This window comes from Emydura macquarii, unplaced genomic scaffold, assembly GCF_026122565.2.
Source record: "Emydura macquarii macquarii isolate MOO-44397 ecotype Brisbane River unplaced genomic scaffold, CSIRO-AGI_Emac_v2 contig_383, whole genome shotgun sequence".
NCBI classification, from domain to species: domain Eukaryota; kingdom Metazoa; phylum Chordata; order Testudines; family Chelidae; genus Emydura; species Emydura macquarii.
The window spans coordinates 3,021,764-3,047,484 of NW_027130520.1; the positions used below are offsets into that span (position 1 = coordinate 3,021,764).

At 42.0% G+C, this 25,721-nt stretch overlaps 1 protein-coding gene across 2 annotated transcripts in view; it reads left to right on the forward strand.

Moving 5' to 3' along the window:
• Window positions 1-2,258: 2,258 nt before the first annotated feature.
• NDUFAF6 (NADH:ubiquinone oxidoreductase complex assembly factor 6) overlaps window positions 2,259-25,721 on the forward strand; it is a 29,791-nt gene continuing 6,328 nt past the window's right edge. Inside the window, exons 1-7 of one of the 2 annotated variants that reach the window (XM_067536803.1) lie at window positions 2,259-2,493; window positions 6,149-6,248; window positions 9,772-9,894; window positions 16,007-16,063; window positions 16,457-16,559; window positions 21,312-21,445; window positions 23,054-23,155. In XM_067536803.1, coding sequence (XP_067392904.1) covers window positions 2,312-2,493; window positions 6,149-6,248; window positions 9,772-9,894; window positions 16,007-16,063; window positions 16,457-16,559; window positions 21,312-21,445; window positions 23,054-23,155 — 801 coding nt within the window. In that variant the 5' untranslated portion in view covers window positions 2,259-2,311. Of the gene's footprint in view, window positions 2,494-6,148; window positions 6,253-9,771; window positions 9,895-16,006; window positions 16,064-16,456; window positions 16,560-21,311; window positions 21,446-23,053; window positions 23,156-25,721 lie in introns of both variants that reach the window. The other variant, XM_067536812.1, reaches the window with a different exon arrangement.

The window sequence follows — 25,721 nt, forward strand, 5'->3', positions numbered from 1 at the left end:
GGCACCAGGGTTGCTTCTTCTGTCATTGCAACAGCAACTCATGCAAGCACCAAAATCTGTGGTGCATGATTAATTCATGAGAGCTGACAACACTGCCAGCTGCTTGGCTCTCCACTCCCTTCATCCACCAGTACTCCCAGCCTGGGGAAGCAGCTATTCTACCCACTCCATCTCCAACCCCTATCACTATCCTCTGCAGTCCCCACAACCTATCCCTGCATTCCCCCTACTCCCCATCCACCTTTCACAGTGTCGCCACTGCGCCTTACAGTTCCTGATTGACATGTCCTGGACCATATTGTGGCAGCTATGGTACCTGAAAGTGGCTTCAACCTCACTGAAAACAGCAGGAGATGGCAGCCAACTTTATTACGGGCAGCCTCACTCCCAACGAAGACTGTAGGGAAATGGCAGCCATCTTACTGGCTTCGACTCCATTGACAGTAATAGGAGATGGTGGCCATTTTTAATAAGGGAAAATTCAAGACTTGGCAGCCCTTCCTCATGTTTTCATGGGACAGGTAAAAAAAACCCAAATTCAAAATTGCTGGAGTCATGATCAAATTGTGAGAGTTGTCAGCACTGAGAACTGCAAGCACCCTTGTTGAGAGCTGACAAAAAGCTGCACAAAGGAAACCATTTGCATTGCACAAGTTTTATTGTTTTTACAAGAACTGTGCTACGTATTCTTGAGTGCCATCTACTGGCACCTTATCTATTAACTATTTACACACTTATAGAACTCTCTAGTAGTTACATATCACACTTCTGAAAACCAGGCCCAATGTGTCTCAAGCTGAGCAACTGAAAACTATTCTGTTCTACATAGGTTTTAATACTGTGCTCATCACTGTAGTATTTGAAGGCTTTCCAGTAGTGCACGAAGCCACCTGAATCTGTCACACATTGTTTGTTCTCTCATCTCCTCAGATGGAGAAGTATCTGTAGAGAAGTTTCATGTAAGAGTGTGTTGTCTTCTACACATACATACTCACACACTGTTTCTATGTGTTTATATGAGAAGGCAAGGCTAACGAAATGCACCTTGCACTTGGTGAGGTTTGTGATGGTCCTTAGCTCCTGGGGTGTTCATGCCACAGTTTTGGACTGCCCCTGGAGAAAATTCTGTCTCCTCCACAGATAAGTTTAACTCTTATTGTAGCAATGTCCACTGTGTTGGACAAGCATAGTTGTCAGCCATGGTCTTCATCCCAGAGCTTCAGATGATCTTTCAGATATCCTGGACTTAGTTCATGGAGTGCTTTGAAAATAAGGAGTAAGACCTAGAACTTGATTCAAGGCACATGAGATTAGAGAACACTCCCCTGACCCCCCAATTCCCTTAAATTCTCTAGCTCAGCTTCCCAATCTGTGCAATGGGGCTAACTGGTCCTTGACTTTCATGGAGGCTTAGAGAGACGAGGTGGGTGAGGTGATAATCTTTTAGTGCAGTGGTTCTCAACCAGGGGTATGTGTATCCCTGGGGGTATGCAGAGGTCTTCCAGGAGGTATGTCAATTCATCTAGATATTTGCCTAGTTTTACCACAGGCTGCATAAAAAGCACTAGCAAAGTCAGTTACACACTACAATTTCATAGACAATGACTTGTTTATACTGCTCTATATACTGTTATACAGCAGGTATCACACTGCAATGTAAGCACATCTACGTATTTTATAATTATATGGTAAAATGGAGAAAGTAAGCCATTTTTCACTAATAGTGTGCTGTGACACTTTTGTATTTTTATGTCTGAAGTTGAAAGCAAGTTATTTTTAAGTGAGGTGAAACTTGGGCGTAAGCAAGACAAATCGGACTCCTGAAAGGGATACAGTAGTCTGGAAAGGTTGAGAACCACCGTTTTAGTGGACCAACTTCTGTGCGGGAGTGTGACAAGCTACCCAGCCACACACAACTCATGGGAGGTACTTTATATAGCACTTGGAAGATGTGGGAAGGAGTAGGTCAGGGCTAAGGTCCAAACTGGGCCTCTGGACATGGGTGCGGAGAACGCCCATTGATCTACAGCCTGGGCACGTGTATCCTTCCTAGCAGCTGGGGGAAGAGCCGATCGCCGTATAAGGGACTGGCAGGCCGGCTCTGTGGGGGGGCGGCTTCCCTCCTGCTCTCAGCAATCCTACGATGGCCCAGTCAGGGCAGCGTAAGGGTCTAGCCTATGACGTCCCCGGGAGGGGAGGGATTGAGAGAGACACACCGGTGCCAGAGAGCAAGGCGGAGCTGCCCGAGAGGCACAAATGACGGACGGACGAACAGGCAGGCGGCAGTGGGAGGGGCGGCGCACCAGGCAGCATGGCCGTCGCCATGGCGCTGAACTGCGGGCTGCGCCCCGGCTCTAGTTCCCGGCAGCTGCTGGGGGCCAGCGCCCGCGGGCGGCTCGTGTGGCCGGCAGTCGGGGGAGGGAGCGCGGCGGCGGCAGCCTCCAGCCGGCCGGGCTCCGGGGAAGAGGTGCGGTACTGCGTGGAGCTGCTGCGGTGAGTCCGGCGAGGGCGCAGGGGTGAACCGGGGCGGACTCTCCTCCCCCCGCCTCCGTCACGCAGGCTCCGCCGGGTCGGCAGCCACTGTACGGGCCCGCCCTCAGGTCACTGCGTCCGGGGCAGAGAGAGGGGAGCGGCCCGGCCCGGCCCCTCCTCCCCGCCGCCGGCTGAGAGGGGCTCCAGCAAACCCGCCCCCCGAGGAAAGGCAGAGACTGATCCCCATGGGGGCTGTGACCTTCCCAGCCTGACCCCCATGGGGTTGGGGGGGAGGCTGTAACCCACCAGCTATCCCAGCCCCATGGAGGGTGGGGGGCTGTAACCCACCCACGCCAAAGCCCTGGAGGGAAGGGAGGAGATGGTAACCCATCTTGAGCTCCAGCCCCATGGATGTTGGAGACTGCCACTGTAACCTCGCCATAGCCCTAGCCCCAGCCCCATGGGGATGGGGAAGACTGTAGCCCACACCCTGAGCGCCAGTCCCATTGTGGGGAGAGACTGTAACCCACCTTAAGCCTCTTCCCTAGAAGGGAATGTAATCCACCCACCATGAACCCCAGGAGACGCTCTCCCACCAACATAGCTACCTCCACTTGTTTAGGTGGATTTTTAAAATTATTTATTATTATTATTAGGAGAGCCCTCTGCTGTTGACATCATGCAGTTCACACAAGTTTTGCTGGCATAAGTTCTTATATCACTCAGGTGTGGTTTTTTTCACACCTGTGAGCAACAGAAGTGTTGCTGGTGTAAGTGCTAGTGTAGACAAGGCCTCAGGGAGGAAGAGTCCCTGCACTGTCAGAAAACTCCTGTCAGGATTCTTTGCATCCAGGCTGGGGTTATGCAGCCATAACTATGCCAGCATGGGCTCAGTATTGTAGACATAGCTACTTGTGCACACTGAGCCCTAACAATAGCCCTAAATGGGGATAAGAGCAACAATGTTGCTGCTAACTTGTGATGTTTATGCAGAGTCTCATGATCCTGTGTTTTTTATAAAGTCCCAGTTCATGGAATCGTACTATTGCACGAGAATCTCTGCTTTCATTAAAAAAAAAAAATCTTCTAGACCTTGGATGCTAAGAAAAGCTTGAAAATTTGAAGCAAGTGCACTGTAAAAGCTGAAAAAACAAAGTAGAAAAAAATAACCCCCCATTTATTATTTTAAAACAATCTCATGATTTTTAACCTGCTGGGGTTGGAAATGCTGAGGCTGAAACTAATACACAACACTCACTCTTTGGGGGATTGGGAAGACACTGTAATACACACACCCATTTCTGAGTCTGACCCTTAACCCATCTCCAAATCTCTGGGACTCATTTTAAGGTTTAAATAGAGATTCTAACCCAACCTCTTCTTATCCCACTAGGATTTAAAAACAGATAGGGTTTTTGCTCTTCCCCCATCCTTTATTAATGAGGCCTGAAATGTTTTTTTTCTTATTCTTATAAAAAATTCTGTGTTGGCTTTTTATCCTAGAATATAAGGACTGCAAGTGTGTGTCTTTTCCTGCTTTTGCAAAAGATGGGTGGTCTGAGGATGTATTTTGTATGCTTTCACACCTTAATGGAATGGTGTTGAATTTTCAATGGAATAGGGCTAGGGATGCTGATGGTCCAAAGCTACATTCTAACTGGCATTTGGCTCTTCCTGATGTCACAGCTGGGCACTTACGCTCAATAGTGCAGTTTTAGGACCTTATCACAGAAACAAAAATACATCCTTCTGGCCATCATGTTTAGTGGGGAAGAGCAAAAATTAGTAGGATAATCAAAATTCCCTTCACCTCTACTTTTTAAAGCGATTTAAACAAATATCCACAGAGGTTTTGGCTGCAAAGATAATTCAATCTATAATCAACTTTCTCTCTTCCTTTCTGCTTTTCTCCACATCTACTTTCCTTCTACCCAACTGAGGAACTGAAATATTACAAATATCTTTGTAGTTCACTCTGTCTTTGCTTTTGGGGAGGGAAAACATTACATTCATTAAAACCATTTAATATCACTTCATTTCAGGCCAAGTAACCCTTCAGATTTGAGTATCTATTATTTGCTATTTTAAAGGAATAGTATATTTTCCACAAGAAAACCTATTTTCAGTCAAAACTGAAGGATTGTATGAGCTCCCTTTCCACTTTAACAGTTTTTGTGAGGGGCATTTCCTATTTGGTTGAGACAGCTGTGAACAGCTCTTAGTTGCTTCCTCACCCTGAAAAGTTAGAAAGGTACAAAGTAACAATGAAGGACAAGGGAGAAAAAATTTAGTCTCTAAAGCGCATAAATTGTATATTTTTCACAGTGAAAGGATATGTTACAGAAACCTCCATACAACTGCTTAAAAAATAAAAATGAAATAGAAAATGAAGGGGCCCTACTCTAATACTACGAGAGTTCTGTGGCACTTTAAATACTAACAAATTTAATATTTGCAGACATAAGCTTTTGAGAGACTTCAGCTCTCTTCTTCAGCAAATATTAAATTTGTTGGTCTTTAAAGTGCCACAGAGCTCTCGTTGTTTTTGCTGTATACAGACTAACACAGCTACCCCTCTGGAACTACTCTAATACTAATTAGTCACTCCAGGATGTATAGGCTGTTGATGAACTTTTCAGGTGACTGTAGGAGCAGTAGCCTCCTAATGTACACCCTGTCCTTTTTCCATTGCCAGGTTTCACCCTAATGTGAGAGCAGAAAAAACAGGCACCTTATTTATACAGAATAGTTGTGTAGAACTCTGCATTTTATGGTACGGTTTTGTGTGCTGCAGTTGTTTTTAATTTAATGGCACACCCAAGTGGCCAAAAGGGTGTACATCACTTTAGGTCAGCAGCATTCTTCTATAGAGAGTATGCCACAACTTAAACTTTATGCTGTGATTGTAATTGCAAACAAACAAAAGGATATATCTGCACTTTGAGCTACGAGTTTGATTCCCAGCTTGAGGAGACATACTGGCATTAACATTCATTGAGCTAACATGCTAAAAATAGAGTGTATACAAGGAAGCATAAGTGGTGGGACAGGCTAGCTCTCCCCAAGTACATGTCCATCCAAGACTCTAGGCATGTACTTGGGGTGGCTAGACCATCCACCAGCTCATGCTGCTGCAGTTACATTATATGTTTAGTGTTAGTTTGGTCAGAGCTAATGTGGGCATGGCTTCTCAAGCTGGGATCACACCTCCAGCTCCAGGAATGGACATACCCAAAAACAATAATTCCATTGGTCAAGCAAACTGTCCTCTGCCAAGCTGCAAAGAGTGTTGTATTTTATGATAAAATATTTCAAGCTCTGTAAGTGTGTTTTCATGATTAGAGCACAAGACTGGAAGTCAGGAGATCTGAACTGTAATTACAGTTCTGCCACAGACTTGCTCTATGACTTTGGGCAAATGTCTTAAGACCTCATTCTGAAAGGTACAGCTGCTCCCACTGGTGCACAGGGTGTTCAGATTACTTCCTGGTGGAGTGAATTAAATCTGTTCTTTTAAACTGTTTAAAATAAAAGCATCTACTTTTGCTTTGGTCAGAGTTGCTAGTTAAGCTTGCAGTTCACTCCTGTTGGAAGTAAATTCAGTGCTGATCAATAGAATGCTCAATTTACATATAGTTATAAATAAAACAGCTCTCTTTTTGTTTGTCATATATAGGAAACGTGACTATGAAGGGTTTCTGTGTTCTCTATTGTTGCCTGCTGAATCCCGCACCTCTGCTGTTGCACTGAGAGCCTTCAATGTGGAACTGGCCCAGGCAGGTATTAAAATACATTTGTGAAATACTGAACTATAGTGATCATTTCAAGACTCTAGGTTGAACTGTAAAGAAATTTTATATGCTGGGATTAAAGTTTTGTGTTTCAAAGGGTGATAACCAGATGATCCACCACAAAACCCGAGATCTAAACACCCATAGAAACTGAGGGGGCTTGGAATCTAAACTTGGATCCGAATTGTGCAGCTGACTCCTCTCTATAATGGGTCAAACCAAAAACTTTGAGGGCAGATTCATTTCTAGGTCTATACTGGCAGAGTCTTACCAGACTTGCAGGAGGGAAGGTTGCAGATTAAAAAAAAAAAAAAAAAAAAAAGTGGCTGCAATTTTCTCTCTGCTAGGTGGCTGTAGTAGGCTGTACCTCTCTAATGCCCACCTAGAGCAGAGGGTGGGCAGTGCTCTGGTCTCTGGGTCCGGCACACAGCCCTCCAGCTGTTCTGTTCGGGGCATACTGACAAAAAGTCAGTATTCTTCCACAGCCCACTAAGAGCAGAGTCCTACACTTTCAGGAAGCCAAGGAGAAAAATAAAAGACAAAAGTACAAGTCCTCTATCCTCAGAGGCCTGGGCAGCCCAAGGTTCTCAGTCCATTTCTCATTCAGCAATCCCTATTGCAAGAGGCCAGGGAGCTCTGAGTTGCAATCCTGTTACTTCAGAGTGCCACCTTACATTGAGCAAACATCATCCTCCCTTTTAAGGACTCATGTATCTCCAGGCTTGATAAGCGTCACAGGTGTGCTGCTGGGTTGAGGCTGATTTTGCCCAGAGGAGCTCTTTAACTCCTTCCCGACTGGGGTGGAGATCTGCCCCAGCACAGTGACCCACAAACTGCCCGTGCAACCACAAAAGTTGATGATGCTTGCAAGAAAGGCCTGGCTAGAACAGCCCAGGTAATGTGCTGATTAAGTACAATATTGTTCAGCCTCTATTGGCAGGACTTTTGGCAAACTCCTGGCAGAACTTAAAGCTGCTCTCCCTAGCAGAACCTGTAAGGGAGAGCAGCTGTGGGAACACTGCCTGTGATCTCCGAGGTGGATTCCTCTGAGGTGAAACTGCCCCAGGACCTGAATTTTGTGTTTGAAATCCAGATTCTGATCTGAATTTTGTGGTTCAGCCCTGTCTCATAATACAGATGCCTTCTGAAGAATATTTGAAATATCTGCTTGTCTTTGGGTTTCAATAGCGTGATGCTGAATCTTTAAAAATATATTTTATATCTGTGATTAAAAAGCATGACAAAATCTCAAGAGTAGTAAAAAAAAAAAAATACTAATCACAAAGACAAAAATTGTTTGTATGCAATAGCTTGCTGAAGTGGTTTAGTATTTTAATTGCCAAGTGATGCTTACTTATAAAAGTATTATCTAGTAGCAGTGTTTAAAATTACTTACTAATATAGCTGAACTGAAGGAGATGGATGTAATTTTTATGATAGATAAAGTGAGTGACTAAGCTGAAGTGTACAACAAAGCAAGCTTGTCATTTACAGGAGGATCTGGGCAAAGAGTTTGATCTTCACTGTAGAATGTTAGAAACAGAAATGTGTCTATCAGAGGTATTGGTCCTTCCTGCAAACAGCTTGTCTGTAGTAAGCTTATTATTGGAAAATTATACCACTGGAGAGAAGCTGATTTTTACATAGATATTATCAAACAATAACCTTAATAGTTCCATATCTTGGTGAACTGAGGTAGTTGAAACTTTGTTTAACAGTGTCAGGAAAAAAATTATAAAATACCTGAATAACTTGGCAAAAATGTTTAAAGAATAAAATAGTTAATTTAGTATGCTGTTTTCAAGGAGCGAAATCCTGGCCGAATTATCAATTCAATGTGGCTAGAATTTCACCCAACATGTGTAAGTTAATTTGGGATATATGTGGCCACATCTTTGAGAGATGCTGAGCTCCCACAGCTGATGTTGATTCACAGGTGAGCTGCAGGTGCTCAGCACCTTTTGAAAATCAACCTGTTAATTATTAGGGGCTTGTCCCTGTGAGATGCTGAGACTATAGGCTCCATTGGGGAGCTGAAAACTCAGCATCACTGGCAAGGCACTTAGCATCTTGTAGATTTGGCACTGAGGTATCCAAACTGCAAGTAATTTAACATTCCGCTTCATACAGCATTACAAACAATTAAACACTGGAATCCAAGCTCTGCTGGTAGTTTTCTTCAAGATAAATATGTCAGTATATGATTTGTTCTCTTGCAGCCGTTGAAATCCTGATAGCAGTAAAAATTTGTTTCACTCCGGCAGGCCCTCAGTGTCTTTAGTGCCTTCCTTTTGAAGTCATGTTAAAAAAATAAAGCACATGTGTATGTATAAAAATTGTATATATTTTATTTTCTCCCTCTCCTACTTCTGCTCAGTGTTTTAGATTGTAACCTCTTTGGGCAGTACTATGGCCTAAATACACAAAAGGAATTAGGTCTTGTGAGGCTGAGTGGCACAGCTTCTAACTTTTAGGTTCCTAGAAAACCCCTATGATTCACAAAGCCATTACAAAATTACTTTGGTATAACTATGTCGCTCAGGGGTGTGAATAATCCATACCCCAGAGCAACCTAGTTATATCGACCTAAGAGCTGGTGTAGAGAGCACTATGTTGGTGGGAACGTTTCTCCTGCTGATATAGCTACCACCTCTCACAGAGATGGAGGTAGTGAGCTAATGGGAGAGTTCTCTCCCATTGTCAAAACGTCTTCATAAGAAGCGCGACAGTGTCACAGCTGTACTGATGTAGCTGCACCACTGTAAATTTGTAATGTAGACCTGCCCTGAGTTAAGTCCCTAAGCTCCTGTACAATGAATGGGGAGAGATAGGCACCTTTGACTGTGATTCACAAAAGCCATGCTGGGTAGGGAGCTGCCTGAGATAGGAACCCAATAAGAGAGGTGTGTGCTACACTCTGCCCCAGTGTTGGAGAGAGGCACCTAAGTCCAGACTGCAGGGAGGCGCCTATGTCTGCTTGGGATTCTGAGCTGCAAACACACACATTGTACTAGGTGCCTATACTGTTAGCAAGAAGCCAGAGAAGAGGAAGAGGACTTCCCTCAACTTTTAGCCCAGTGGCGAGGATACTCACCTCAGATATGGGAGACTCCTGGTTCAAGTCCCTCCTCTACCTAGGGGGGAAAAGGTTGGAACAGGGATCTGCCCCATCTTAAGGTGAATGCTCTAACCATTGTGCTATGGGATATTCTGATTTGGGGATCCCTCAATCTTTCCTAGTGAAGTTGTTGCACTCTGGATAAATAAAGGCAATGGAGTAGGGGGACTAGATCCTGGGTCTCCCACCTCCTAGCTGAGTTCTCCAACAGCCAAGCTATATAGTCATTCTCATGCTTGCTTACTTTCTTACTTGTGAAAGATCTATACAGATGAGATGTGATCAGAAAAATCATTGAGTAAAGATGATACTTGGTTATGCTCCTTGAGTGTCTTAAGCTAAATGCCTCCAGGAGACTGTAAATTTCACTCTTAAATATATTATTTGCAGATTAAAGACTCGATAACACAGAAGACCATAGGTTTGATGCGAATGCAGTTTTGGAGGAAAGCTGTGGAAGATATATATTGTGATAACCCACCACATCAACCAGTTGCTATAGAACTGTGGAAGGTAAAACATCTTATAATTCTTTTACCTGTGAAAAATGTTTTGTTGCATGTGCATACTAACTGTATTTTGTGTTATTCAGATAATATACAATATGTTGTATGTGATATAGTAAGAGCAGTCTTGAAGCAAAAAAGAGAGAGATGGACCGTGATGATGCTGATATCTAGGGAGAAGTTCCTAAAAAAGTGTAGCAACTAGTCAGAACTCTGTTAATCAGAGAATTTTCCTTCTGATCAGGTGAAGAACAAAATCATTAGAGAGATGATTGTAAATCAGTACCAATTAAAGTGTTTAAGTAAACTTTCCTGAGCCTCTGCTAGTCTTTTCCAAAGGTTTAAGAACTGAAAAGACAGAAATTGGTCTGATCAGAGACTAAAGCCAGAAAGCAGACCATACAAAGAAAGATACATTAAAGGAGGCCCACACTCCCACAGTTCAAACTAAAATGCACAGTATTCTGTATTCCATTGCACTGACTCCTTAGAAGACTTTATAGCTGACAATTTGTCATTTTTTAAAAAAACTTTCACAAAAAGCAAATCATAATTTGGATGCTGAGCCTCATGGATTCTACATACCTGCCAACTTTTGAAGTATTTGCTTCAAGACACTTCTGTGTAAGGTCATGGAAGCTCCAGAACAACAAACTCAGGCATGCCTACAATTTAGCATCTCAACTCACCATGGTTGGGGACAAAATGACCAGCTCACCAAACCTGTTCACTCTAGTTAGGACCCCCACTGCACCAGATGACTTATGATTGCGGAAGGGGGCTGGGGAAGAAAACAAATACTGTGCCTATATTGCAAGGTCAGCGTGCAGAGCAGAAACAGTCCGGGGTCTGTAAGCCAAGGGCACTGTTTCACCCCCTCCTACCCTATCCCACTGGGAGGGGGAAGCTATTTTCACTACCCACTTCCTCCCCCCCCACTCCGGAGCCTGGGGGGAAAAAAAACTCCCTGCTGCTGCTGCAAGAAACTGAAGGTTGCAGCCAAAGCTTGGCCTGGAGCTAGAGTGGGAGCCAGCTGCACTCTGGAGGAGTTTTAAAGGATCACAGCCTGTTCACTGATGCTCTCCTGGATCCTGCCAGCACCTCTGGGAGTGCAAGGGGCAGGGGATGAAGGGGCACTGGCAGCCAGCTGGTACTAACCCCCTGCCATGTGCTGCCTCTGGAGCGTGGCAAGCAGTGAACTGAGCAGGGCGAGTCCTGGGGAGAGGGGGCTGAGGGCTGGAGCTTCTCATGCCAAGGGTGCAGGGCAGGCCCCCCCCCAGTTCAGCCCAAAGGCAAGAAACAGGAATAGGGCAGGGAGCTGCTTGGCACCTAGCAGCACTGCCTGGTTTGCATCTTTGCAGAGATTTCTCCCAGCCTCAGTTGGAAGACACTGTCTGCAGAGTGCTGTACCATAATGATTTGTTCGGAAATGGAGGTTGTTCGTAACTCTGAGGTGTTCATATCTTCGAGGTTCTTCTCTACAACAATTCTTGTATGATTAATGGGTTCAACTGAGGCCATCATGGCTCCCCATCTATTGTCTGTTATCTACCTGAGGGCAGGGATCACAGCCCTTTACTATCTCCTTTTTATGATGTTGGCACTGTTGGGTTGGTGGATGCTCCCAGTGTGCTCTTCCCCCTTTAGGTGTGAAGCCAAGCACAAGTCAATGATTGTTTCCAACAACAATCCTAGTAAAATTATAATTTAATTTAAACAAGAAACTGTTTGTTTAAGAAAGAGATAAAACACAGGTAATGCCACGAAATAAAATAAAGAGCATCTACTTGCGTCTCATCTAGGAGATCCAACACTATTAGCAAAGCTTTGATGCGGTCTCCCACAGTATTCTTATCAGCAAGTTATAGAAGTATGGATTGGATGAATGGACTGTAAGATAGAAAGGTGGCTAGATCATTGGGCTCAATGGGTAGTGATCAATGGCTCAGTATCTAGCTGGTAGCCAGTAAGAAGCAGAGTGCCCCAGGGATTGGTGCCGGGGTTGGTTTTGTTCAACATCTTCATTAATGATATGGAGGATGGGGTGGATTGCACCCACAGCAAGTTTGCAGATGACACTAAGCCAGGGGGAGTGGTAGATAACCTGGAGTAGTGTTTCCTAACCGGTCTGCTGCAAGGCCTGAGCAGAATTTTTTGAAAAATTACTTAAAGTGTTTTGGATTGGCTCATGAAAATTTATGAGTTCATTTGGAGACTATATGGTGCTGTGCCTCAAAATAATTAAAGGTATCAAGGTGTGTCATGACAGAGAAAAGCTTCGGAACCACTGCCCTGGAGGGTAGGGATAAGATACAGAGTGATCTAGACAAATTGAAGGATTGAGCCAAAAAATCTGATGAGATTCAACGAGGATAAGTGCAGAGTCCTGCTCTTAGGATGGAATAATCCCATGCATGGCTACAGACTGGGGACCGACTGGCTAGGCAGCAGTTCTGCAGAAAAGGACCTGGGGGTTACAGTGGATAAGAAGCTGGATATGAGTCAACAGTGTGCCTTTATTACCAAGAACGGCATATTGGGCTACATGAGTAGGAGCATTGCCAGCAGATCAAAGGAAGTGGTTATTCTCCTCTATTTGTCACTGGTGAGGCCACATTTGGAGTATTGTGTCCAGTTTTGGGCCCCCTACTATAGAAAGGATGTGGACAAATTGGAGACAGTCCAAAGAAGGGCAGCAAAAATGATTAGGGGGCTGAAGCACATGGTTTATGAGGAGAGGCTGAGGGAACTAGGCTTGTTTATTCTGCAGAAGAGAAGAGTGAGGTAGGATTTGATAGCAGCCTTTTAACTACCTGAAGGGGGGTTCCAGGGAGGATGGAACTAGGCTGTTCTCCGTGGTGGTAGATGACAGAACTAGGAGCAATGGTCTTAAGTTGAAATGGGGGAGGTCTAGGTTGGATATTAGGAAAAAGCTTTTTCACTAGGAGGGTGGTGAAGCACTGGAATGTGTTATCTAGGGAGGTGGTGGAATCTGCATCCTTATAGGTTTTTAAGGTGCAGCTTGACAAAGGCCTGGCTGGGATGATTTAGTTGGGGTTGGTCCTGCTTTGAGCAGGGGATTGGACTAGATGACCTCTTGAGGTCCCCTCCAATCTTAATCTTCTATGATTCCTAGATATCTCCAACTCAGAATTTATTTTATTTTTTTTAGCCACAACAAAGCTCTAATACAATTAAAAAGGAAGCTGGCAAGTATTCTGGGCCTTAGTAATAGATTATCGGATTGAAAGCCACAGTAGAACAGACTAGATGTCTTTGCTGCAAAGGGTAAAATTTGATATTGGTAAACTTTTGTCTGCAACTTTTGCTTTTTATTTACTTTCTCTCTCTCTCTGTCCCAGTACATGGCAGACTGCTTATAAGCAAGCTGGTCTCTTTGTTCTCCCACAATGTCTCTGCTTCCAGGAATGGATTTGATCTTTGGTAATTCTTTTTCCTTTTCAAAGATCACCTCCTGTGTGGCTGTCTAGATCTAATAGCTTCATCATACACTGGCTTGGGATATGTCTAAATGTGTTCTTCCCGGCTCTCCTCACTGGGGACTACTTGTATGAAAAACAGTAGTTTCTTCCCAAAGGATAATTGTAGTAAACTTCATGTGGATGACCATCTGTATAAAATGCCAAATTTTGACATAGTTAGACCTGCTGGTCAGATACCCTCTTTCCAGGAAGCAAACCAGTCGTGTAGTGGGGGAGGGAATTGATCCATTCCTACAACAAGGGTTCTCACACCTGGCTTCTTTGAAAACTGGCATTAGCTCTATCAGGTACTTTAAACAGAATCAGTTCTGTTCAATTCAATTCAAATGAGCTGATAAGAAATAGTTCAAAAAGCTTAAAAGCATTTCTTGGATGCCCCATCATTTTTGGTGGGCAAAGAGAACACTGAGTCAAACTAACGGTCTCCTTGGATTACCTCATCATGGTGCACTCTTATTGGTTCCTGGAGTTGTGATTTTATTTCCTGTGCTAATGGACACACATGGAATGATCCTGCTTGGTCATTTCTGTCTGGTCATTTCTGCCCAAAAAAGGACAGGTTGTTTTAAAAATAAAAAACAATTCCTAGAAAAAATAACTTGTACAGTTGAAATTCATGAATAACCTGCAGACCTCTCTCATAGCCCAATTCATACAGCTTCCTTAGTTAATGTTTCTTCTATCAAACATATTGCATATTATATTTTCATTACTAGATTTGCATGGGGAACAACTGTGGTTTTACACATCAATTATCAGTTTGGCATCTGTTAAATACATATTCCCAAATATTTTATATTCATTATGGCCAACATTTTCAGATTTGGTTCCTAAAGTTTGGTGAACAAATTCATGTCTAGGCACCTAAATAAAACTAACCTGATTTTCAGAGGTGCTGAACACTTGCAGCACCCATTGATTTTAAAAGCCTAAATATGGTTTTAAGCACTGAACTTTAGACGTGCAAACTCAGATTTATATGTTTTGAAAATGTTTTGTATTTTATCAGGAAACTCATTAGATTGTATATGAAATTACAAGGTACATGTGGGCTACATTTTCAAAGTGACCTATAACGCCATCTTGAATGCCAATTGAGATACTGCGGGCCTAATTCTCAACTCATTTCAGTGGGAGTTGTGAGTGTTCAGAACTTCTGTCAGGACCTGTGTGTTATGCACCCAAAATTAGAAGTGATGTTTGACAATTTGGGCCATAGTATCTGTAATTTAACAAAACTCAACTTGCTGTTTCAGCTTCTTGACTGCTGTGGTGCGGTTGCAGTGAATGCAATTACAGGACAGTTAGTGCTGACACACTGGGAAGCCAGTTGGACATCTAGGACCTAATCTAAAGTCCATTGAAATCATTAGAAAGATGCACCTTTGCAACATTTTTTTAAATATCTGCAAAAACAGTTCTTTAGAATTTACATAGAGGCAGATCTACAGAAGCCTTGATTCTGAGAACAGACTTCTCCAAAGTTTGTCATAAACAGTTGATCATGTCAGACTAATTATACATAACAGTACGTATAGCTGCAAAATTGAAGGTGATTTTGAGAGAATTCTTGTAAATCAGCGGTTCTCAACTTACGAGAAGGCTGGGTGGTACGCGAGCCGTACCGCGCCGCCGAATCCGCCGCCGGAAGTGCCCTCCCGCCTGCCCTTGCGAAACTTTGCCGCGGAAAATGGGCAAACGGCAGAAGGGTTTCGGCGTCGGGTATTGTTTCCCCCATGTCTCTCCCCACCGCCGCGATATCCCGCCGCAAATCCCTCCCGCCGCTGCCGCGAAACCCCGCCGCTGCCGCACGTCCCCTCCCTTTTTTTCCCGAGTGGTACTCGGGTTGGGTACAGTCAGGTCAAGTGGCACTTGACCTGACTGTGCCTGGCCCGAGTGGTACTCGGGGAAAAAAAGGTTGAGAACCGCTGTTGTAAATAATAAGATGAGAAAAACCAGAATAGAGTGGAGCAGCTATGGAAGGAGGGCAAGAGTTTGGCAAAGAGATGAGTGGCTGAACAGGTAAATGCTAGAGGATTATCAGTTTTCTACAAAAAATTGAATAATTATAATTAATATATCATATATATTATCATACAAATGGTATTTGTTGAGATAACATATATATCCATATAATATCTATTGTTCTCCTGAAAAACCATTAGGGAGGTCTTTCAGTCCCTTCATTGCTTGGCTTAGTAGGAAACAAAATGCTCTCTTTGGAAAGTGAACAATGTGATCTGCAAATATTTTGTGGGAAATTGTAATAGAATGACTCAGGAACAGAATAAAAGGTAATTTAAGTCTACACATTCAAAGAATAAAAAAAAAAAAATCTCCTTCCATTACCTGTTGGTTTGAGGGTCAAGATTCTGTTTCTTCTGCAGCAGTAGGAAAGAGAGATATCAGCTGAAAAGCTTTACACTTTTTTTTATTACACATCTGTTTATTCTTTCACACAGATTTAACCAAGCTGATACTGTGCAAGTCAGATCTTACACTTAACTAAAAGATCATTTTAAAAAATTACAGTCTTAATCATATCTTGCTTTCAATAATTTTCCAAATTTTTCTTTTTTCTAAACTGCAACATGGATTTTCTTTGATCATTTCTAGGCTATCAAGAGACATAACTTGACTAAAAGGTGGCTTCTGAAGATTATTGATGAAAGAGTAAGCATATTTTTAATCTGTTGTATGCATTTAATTTTTCCTGTCGTCCTTTTTGAATCATCCTTTTTTGAACCTAAAAAGCTCATATTTTCTGTTTCTGAATAGTTGTATTCTCTTTTTGAACAAGAGTGTCCTATATACTGTCCCTCTGTGGTGGTTTTTTCTTTTTTTTAATTTCTCCCTTGCTTTAAAACTCCATTCCATGAGACTCCATTTGATGATCTCTGTTATCTTTGTGGCCATGGTGGAGAGGATGGAGAAAGTTACTTTTGTTCACTATGTCCTAATGAAGAATTATGTAGATCTGCTGATAATGATCAGTTTGTACAAATAACCCACGTTCATATTGGAATCCAGACTCTCAGATATTCATGTTCTTTGCTCAAACTACAGGAGAAAAATTTGAATGATAGAGCATATCTTAACATCCAGGAACTTGAAACGTATGCTGAGAACACTCATAGCGCTCTCCTGTATCTCACCTTGGAAATGCTGGGTATGTGCTTTTCCCCTCATTTAATGTTTTTATGGATATTTTTTCAGTACTGCTGTTACTGCTACTATATTTGTTAACAGGGAGGACTTTCAAAAGCGCTGATCGTTGAGCTAATTCTGCTCCCATCAAAGTCAACAGTAAAACTTCCATTGACTTTAGTGGGAGAATAATAGGTCAATGCTCGGCACTTCTGAAAATCCAACCTTAAATCTATAAAAATTGAACCTATTGCAAATGTCATAGCCATAGATATCTCACTTAAAAATGTAATCACATACTGAATAAAAAAAAAATCAAACCCTAATATTCTATACAATTAGTCTATATCTCAGTCTTTGACTAGTAAGTGTAGTCATGTAAAAGGGGAAAGGAGTGAGGTGTGTAGGGACGATGTCTAACTCTGTCTGTATAATGCCTAACACAAAGGGCCCTTGTGTAAGACGAAGCAGTAGGGTGAGAACTAACCAGATGGTTCTTGAGCCTGGACTGCCAGACTGTATATTTCTAATGTGGATAGTAATCATCTGCCTCCATGCTTTGGGGAAAAATTTCTTTGATGGTCTGACTTGCCTATTTTAATTTGATAGAACCAGTTCTAGAGAATTTTATATCTACCACGCTTGCCTCAGAGCTCATTCTTTTCCCTCACCAGCTCTGATGTTTTAGATGGACTTAACAAAAACAAAAAGGGTAAAAACCTCAGCCATATCTCTTTGTGCTATGATACCCCACTCCAGGTCCAGACCTGTTGAGAGGGCCATAACATAAATATTAAATAATAATATTGAAAATGTGCTAAGAGGAGGAGCTCTGACTTCATAAATACAAGCATTAGACAAGTTACATTAGCCAAGTTATTAGTTATCTAACTAAATTAGACAAGTTACATTAGTGAATTAATATAATTTTGCAATGTGACATGATAGTAAAAACACCAATCTGATCAAGGGAATGGAAAGCAAAATAAAAGTTATTTTGACTGAGCATCCAGTGAAGGGAGTGGGGACATAAATATACAAATATTTGAAAAAAGTAAATGCCAAATTGAAAATGCTAGGTGAGCTAAAGTCTTTCTCTTCCCTGAACAGTTGAAGCATAAAAGTTCTGGGAAACCACACAATAACCAGTGGCTGCTGCAATGAGCTCTGGGCATACTTAAGAGCAACTTCTGTAGGCCAGTGAAGAGCATTATTGACTAGGGTTCAGAAAGTGTTGTTTCTGGTCCTCCTAACCCACAGATTCGGAAAAGATACTACATTTTAGATGGGACAGAACAGGTAGCCTCCTTCTGTCCAGTGAATGTTGCATCATGAAGACATATTCCTGTGTGTAGGGGTTGGAAGAAGAGTTCTTTGTGTGTGTGTGGAAGGGATGGGAGCAATATAATACAAAGGGTCAGAGGAAACCCCAGACACTTTTTCTCTCTTATGCCGGAGAGTAATGTGGAATTGGAATGGTGAGAAGCTGGAGTTTGGAGACGAAAAATAAAGATTTCTTAAAAAACAAAAATAGGAGAGGAGGGGATGGAAAAACTTCTCTCAGCAGCCTCTGACGGTTACTTTCATTTTGTATTAGTTTAATCGAACTTGGAATATTTTGTTTTTTGAACTGACTCAAAAATTTTGCTTTGAATCAAAGTTAAACCAAACATTAAACTGATTTTTCCCTTGCGTCCTAGTGCCTCTGACTAAATGGGATGACCCAGATAATCATAGAATCATAGAATATTAGAGTTGGAAGGGACCTCAGGAGGTCATCTAGTCCAACCCCCTGCTCAAAGCAGGACTAACCTCAGCTATATCATCCCAACCAGGGCTTTGTCAAGCCTCACCTTAAAAACCTCTAAGGATGGAGATTCCACCACCTCCCTAGGTAACCCATTCCAGTGCTTCACCACCCTCCTAGTAAAAAACTTTTTCCTAATGTCCAACTTAGACCTCCCGCCCTGCAACTTGAGACCGTTGCTCCTTGTTCTGTCATCTGCCACCACCGAGAACAGCCTAGCCCCATCCTCCCTGGAACCCCCTTTCAGGTAGTTAAAGGCCACTATCAAATCCCCCTCACTCTTCTCTTTTGCAGACTAAACAAGCCCAGTTCCCTCAGCCTCTCCTCATAAGTCCTGTGCTCCAGCCCCCTAATCATTTTGGTTGCCCTCCGCTGCACTCTCTCCAACTTGTCCACATCCTTTTTGTAGTGGGGGGCCCAAAACTGGACACAATATTCTAAATGCGGCCTCACCAATGCCGAATAGAGGGGAATAATCACTTCCCGTGACCTGCTGGCAATGCCCCTCCTAATGCAGCCCAATATGCCATTAGCCTTCTTGACAACCAGGGCACACTGCTGACTCATATCCAGCTTTTTATCCACCGTTACCCCCAGGTCCTTTTCTGCAGAGCTGCTGCCCAGCTCGTCGGTCCCCAGTCTATAGCTGTGCATGGGATTCTTCCTTCCTAAGTGGAGGACTCTGCACTTTTCTTTGTTGAACCTCATTAGATTTCTTTTGGCCCAATCCTCCAGTTTGTTTAGGTCACTCTGTATCCTATTCCTACCTTCCTGGGTATCTACCACTTCCCCCAGCTTAGTGTCATCCGCAAACTTGCTGAGGGTGCAATCTACCCCATCCTCCAGATCATTAATAAAGATGTTGAACAAAACCGGCCCCAGGACCAACCCCTGGGGAACTCTGCTTGTGACCGGTTGTCAGCTGGACATGGAGCCATTGATCACTACTCGTTGAGCCCTATGCTCTAGCCAGTTCTCTATCCATTTTATAGGATTATCAGTCTGACATCAGTCCTGGGGAAAAAAAATGGAATAACTGATATGGCACTTCTTTAACAGAATTAAGGAAGGGTTCTGTACTTAATTCCCATCAGTATGTGTTTATGGAAAATAGATCCTGTCAAACTAACTTGTAATCTTTTTAAAAAAAAAAAAAAATACCAAATTTGATTGATAAAAAGATTAGTGTTGATATAGTATGCTTAGATTTCTATAAGGCATTGGCTTGGTACTGTACAAAATTTTTATTAAGAAGCTAAAACGGTACAAAATTAATGTGGCACACACTAATGAATTAAAAATTGGCTAACTGACAGGTGTCATAATATAAGTGTAAGTGGGGAATCCTCATTGAGCAAGTGTATTTCTAGTGTGGTTCTTCAGAGATCAGTTCTTGGCCCTATTCGATTTAACATTTTTATCAGTCACCTGGAAGAAAACATAAAATCATGACAATTTGCAGATGACACACAGATTGAGGGAATAGTAAATAATGAAGAGGACAGGCCACTGATACACAGCGATCTAGATTGCTTGGTAAGCTGGGTGCAACCAAACAATGTGTATTGTAATATGGCCAAATGTAAAGTTATACATCTATGAGCGGATGTAAGGTCACCCTATCTACACTGACATAGGCCCTACGCTGTAGTAAAAAGTGAATGCCTGAGACATGAGGCCTAGAATAACAGGCCAGGTATGAGACCTGAGCTAAAATAATAGTCAAACCCTGCTGTTATAAAACAAAGCTAGCAGGCTGTGAACCTGTGTGCAAATTCCCAGAAACTGGGAAGAACAAAGCTGGTATTGCAAAAACACACATTCCTAAAGAAGTGCTAGGCACAAAATACTCAGCAAGCACATTCTAGAAAGCTGGTACCAGAATATTTCCCATATCAGGAATGGTACACGCTCACTCCTCAAAGATAATGAGGACACACTAACCACTTTCTAAGGCCAGAATGACAATGTGATGGATAAAGATGTTGTAGCAAAATAATAGATAGAAATGTTTTGATCAAACCATTCTGTATAAGGTAAAGGGTGGTATCTCACCAGTCAGAGGGCGGCAACTGCACACATCAGAAGGGCAATACACAACTTGTTTGTATCTGGGTATAAAAGAAGGTCTCAGAGGAAGCATCTTTATTTGGCCGAGTAAGGAATGAAAAGTCCTGCCATTTACTGAGCCAGTCCATTGTCATGGGCATACATGTATTGAGTGTACTTGTAGCACGTATAGGGTGCTTTTTACTGTGTTTTGTCAGCAATAAACCTAGGTTGGTGCCTTCGTTACTAAAACAAATCTCTAGTCTTTTTGGGTAATTCAGTCGTGGTTTGCTATATCGGCTATCTGCACAGAGCTGGGACAGCATACACACTGGAAGAACACACGCAGCCAACAACTAATAATACTGGTGACCCCGACAGTTTGTTAGTTGTGTTCAGGGGATAGTAGGAATAAAAATATATTTGGGTTAACGGTATTCCAAATTTATTTACAGCAGTACTTCCATTACTAGTGTAATGGGATTCATTTACATTACTAGCTATATTAAGCAGCTTGTGCTTCTAAAGGCATGTTTTCACTAGGAGTGAGAGGTTGCACTGATGTAACTACACTGATTTACTAGGGTAAATTGTATTAGTGCAAGTCAGTTTGTTAGTGGAAGTCAATTTTCACGCTGGTGTAGTGTGTCTGTAACAGCAGTTTGAACTGGCTTAGCTACATTTGAATAGCTACAGCAGTGCAAAAATGTAGTAATCAGTAAGCTAGTTTACTAGCTTTCACCTCTGAGATTAGGTCTCAAGGACAAACTGAACATACGCTGTTTAAGCCATATATATTCTTAACAGCTGTAATATGGAAGTCATGCAGTTTCTGCTCATGAGAATTGTTAATATGTTAACCAATGATAGAGCAGACTGAGTGTATATGGTTTTTAATCTTTATTTCTGCAAATACAGGTGTGCGGGATATCCATGCAGACCATACAGCCAGTCACATTGGAAAAGCACAAGGCATTGTCACCTGTTTAAGAGCAACTCCGTATCATAGTAAAAGACAAAAGATTTTTCTTCCTATGGACATTTGTATGCTGGTAAGAAAGTATAGACTGGGAACAACCAATATAGTGTCTCTAACTACATCTCTCAGCTCTAGTTATATAATCTTTTCCATTAGACCACAAAGTAAATGTTGACGATCCCAGTTGCTAGTAGTGGGAGAATGTTCACTTCCTGTAGCTTGCAGTACCCCAGTATGCTCCTTCAGCGATAGGCCTTGCTTGGGCTTGCTGCTTTGCTTCTTTTGGGAGGTAAAATCAGAGTGATTTATTTAGTTATTTATTTATTTTTAAATGCTACCTCACTGCAATTTTTTGTATTTAAATCCAGTAACATTTTAGGATTTTTCTTTCTTCATGTGCAGAAATACACATGGAATGGGAACCAGTTCCTTCCTCCCATCCCTAAATTCTCTAGTGGCGGTCCCTTTATTTCAGAATGAACTCCCTAGTTTTCTCTTTGTTGTGCTGTGGTCATACTCTTGCTTTTTCTGTGCAACTCAATAGTAACTACAAGTATTTGCTCACTCATTGCTGTAGCACATGGGGTCCAGTTGTACAACTAGAGAGAAAACACCTAACTGGCACTGGAATTCAGCAGCCCTTACACTAACGGGTAAATTGTCAGTGACACAAATTTCCCATTAAGGTTCAAATGAGTCTGTGGCTAAATTTATAGGCATAGCATTGAATATTTTTTTCATAATTTCTCAGTTCGCATTTTCAGATTATAACACCATTCTCATTGTTTTTTTTATAAATTCATATAATTGTGGCAGTGTTTACGGCACATGCACTAGTCTTATGAGTATCATGTAAACATAAATTAATACCTTTGATTTGCAAGTTTTGTTTTGTGTAGAATAATGAAGAACTCCAAAACTGGTAATCTTTGGCTTTGCTTTCCTGCTAGTTCAATATTATGTGAATGGCATAAAAGCATAAAATGGCTGATACATCCATCCCAAACAATAACTCATGATGGTGGTTTGTTAGGATGGAGGACCTTCCAACTTTCACATCTGTTTGTTTCGATATAACTTAATCTCATCTATACATATACACACACCCACACAGAATTGTGCTTAGCCCTGCCATCACAGACAAGCATGTGATTGTGAAATTTTTCAGTCATCAGTGGGTGTAGGAGATGGATGCAAAGGTAACCTCTCTCTTACCCAGACTGAGAGTGTTGCAGAGACGAGAACTATCTTAGCAAATAGTGAACCTGTGTCTTCTCTGTGGCCTTATCTTCACTATAAAATTTTACCATGTTCAATGACCCTTGTGAATATCTTTCTTCGTGGACCAAACATCTTTTTCTTGTTAATTTGTAACTTTTTCCTTTATCCTGCCTAGCCTCAGTTAATTAATTGATTGGGGTTTTTTTAAAAACTTGACATGCAAGAAGTTGATTTCAGATTATCAGAATTTAAATTTTAGCTCAGTTATCCCTAGTTACTACCAAGTACTTAGTCAGTTTATGCAAAGATTGAGTAGTTACTCTTTCCTGACTACTTTAAAAGCACAAATAAACATTTTTTCAGAGTTTTGCTTGTAGTTTGGTTGCCAGGCAGACTTCTGGCTTTTCTATTCTCTTGTTAAGCAGAAATGTGTGTTTTGTTTTTTGCTTCCCACTCTCAGCATGGAGTTTCACAAGAAGATTTCATAAGAGGCAATCAAGAGAAAAATGTGAGAGATGTAATTTACAACATTGCCAGCCAGGCGCACGTTCATCTAGAACATGTGAGCTTCCTCTTTTCTTGTTGATAGCAAATAATCAATTTTAATGTTAAGAAGTTTTGTCAGAATGTAGTCTTGGATGGTCTGTCTGGCTGAGCGCCTTATTTTATTATATCAAATATTTTTAAAACATTTTACCTTCAGGCAGATGTTCAGTCTTCCAGCCTATTCAGTCATAGGCGCCTGTGCTGAAAGCGCTCAGAAAGGTGCTGGTTGCGATTACTTTGAGGAGTGTAGCATTGTGGTGTTAAACTGATTGGTCCTTTGAGTTGGAGAATAAATACACCAAAAAACTTATTCTAAAACAACAAAATATTTTTGAAGGGTTGCTCTCTTTATCATAGCACACTTACACGAATTTGCCTACACAGAGTTCTAGCTGTGTGTATGTATAATTACTGACAGAAAACTTTTGCACATATGTCATTATGGGATGTAGGATTTGCATGGTTGCAAGGGTGTGCCTGCACAGATCAGATTCCAGAATCACGGCCCTAGACAGACCATATGCCTGAGTTGTGTATTTTGGGGCACAGGTGCACTAGTTGCTCGGCATTCAGATTTTGCCTTTAAGTGCCAAACTTTTTTCCCCCTAAAACTACCTACTGTATACATAATGAGCTGTACCAGGAATGTTTCTCTGGTTTTCCCAACCTGATTGGGATAACTGTGTCTAACTTCAATATCTGTGCAATGGCTTTATCAAAGGTTGTTATTCACATGGCTCAATTAGTAGTGGATCCTAACTTAAGAAGATACCCTGAGACCTATTCTTTGTCTTTGCTGCTATAAATGTTGAAAATAAAACATACTGGTTATGCTTCTAAAAGCACATTGGTACATACTATGTAAGCACTTGTACACTCCCCATTTCTCCTATAATTTCTCCAGAAAAAATAAATAGTACAAGAAATGCTTTTAACCAGATGTTACAATCTACGTGTGTGTGTACCTACATTTAATTAATAAATTGCATTAAAAAACTACATTAAAAGAATGTTAAGGTGCAAAGTCAAGTGCAAACTTAATTCAGCCTCCTTGTGCTTACGCATTGTGATATTTTATAATCATATTATTATATAAGATCACATGCTTCCCCCTCCCCCCCATTCCTGCCTAATTTAATGAATGGATCTTCAATATGGAGGATAAAAAGAAATAATCAGTGTGTGGCCCAGGCCTTGCTTAGCACCATCCAAACTCTGCACTGAATACAAAATTATTAACTCCCTCATGGGAGTTTCTATGGTGCTCTCACTATGGTATCTGAATGCATCACAGCATCTCTGTGATTATTATCCTTTTTTTTACAGCTGGGGAATGAAGGCACATAGAGATTAAGGTCAAAACCGTCAAGAGTCCATTAATTTTGGGTGCCTGATCTGAAACATCTAGGTCTTGATTTTTCAGAGTGCTTAGTATTTTATAGCATTTTATGTTGAAAGCACAACTCCAATCAACTTCAGTTGAAGTTGTGAGTGTTCAGCACTTCATTAAATCTGGCCCCAGGTGTCTCACATTTGGCACCCTGAAAATGAAGAACATGCAGTTAGTGGCCAGCTGTGAAAAATTTGGTATAAGTGATTTGCTCCATGTCACATAGGAACTCTGCAGCAGAGGCAGGGACAGACTCCAGTTTTTCACAGTGGCATTCATCTTCCTTAAGCATGAAACCATCTTGTATCTTCCTGCAATCACCTGCCTCATTCACTACACACCTTTCACTTCTGAATCTTTGGTGCTGAATAAAGCAGTGGTCCTGTGGAAAAAACAGAATGTGATCAAATAATTAGACACTGATCATAATTCAAACACACAGGGGGCCAAATTAAGCTTGTGTGGGCATTTCCTTACTTTTGAGTGCTTGACTTTGCAACCTTAACATTCCTTTTAGGATTTTTTGCCTATAATTTCCTAATTTAAAAAATAAAAAAAAGCTTCCCCCCCTGAAATTCCACTATGTTGACCTCCAGCATGGGTCATCAGCAGGGTTCAGAACATTTGAACTAACAGTAACTGGTAGCAGTAGTAGACTGTTATCCTTTATCTTTAGTCTCTGGAGTGAGCATGAGATGCATGTTTTGTCAGTGGGTTTCACAGGTATTTGCTGACAGCAGAGGAATGTAGAGATTTAGGATGTCTAAGTTCAATTCCAGGTTTTGTAAGGGAGTGCCTCTAGTGATTCTAGATGAATGGTTCTCAAACTTTTTTGCTGTGATCCCCTTTAAAAATATTTCAGGCTGTGATGACCCCCCTGAAGCGTCGACTCCCCCCATGCCATGCCACCCTTACTTCTGCACTGCTGCTGGGGACAGCACTGTCTTCAGAGCTGGGCACCTGGCCAGCAGTCACTGCTCTCCGGTCACCCAGCTCTGAAGGGCTCAGCCTGTCACCGCCATGCATGGTTGATAGCCAGAGCCCCGGCATGCGCAGGGGCTGACAGCTCACGACTCCCCTATAATAACCTCATGACCCCCAGTTTGAGAAACTTTCTGTGTCTGTGCCGCTAGCCTTGTGTCTGGCCCTCTCTCCTCCTATACAGACTGCCTGTCTCCTCCCCACATCCAAT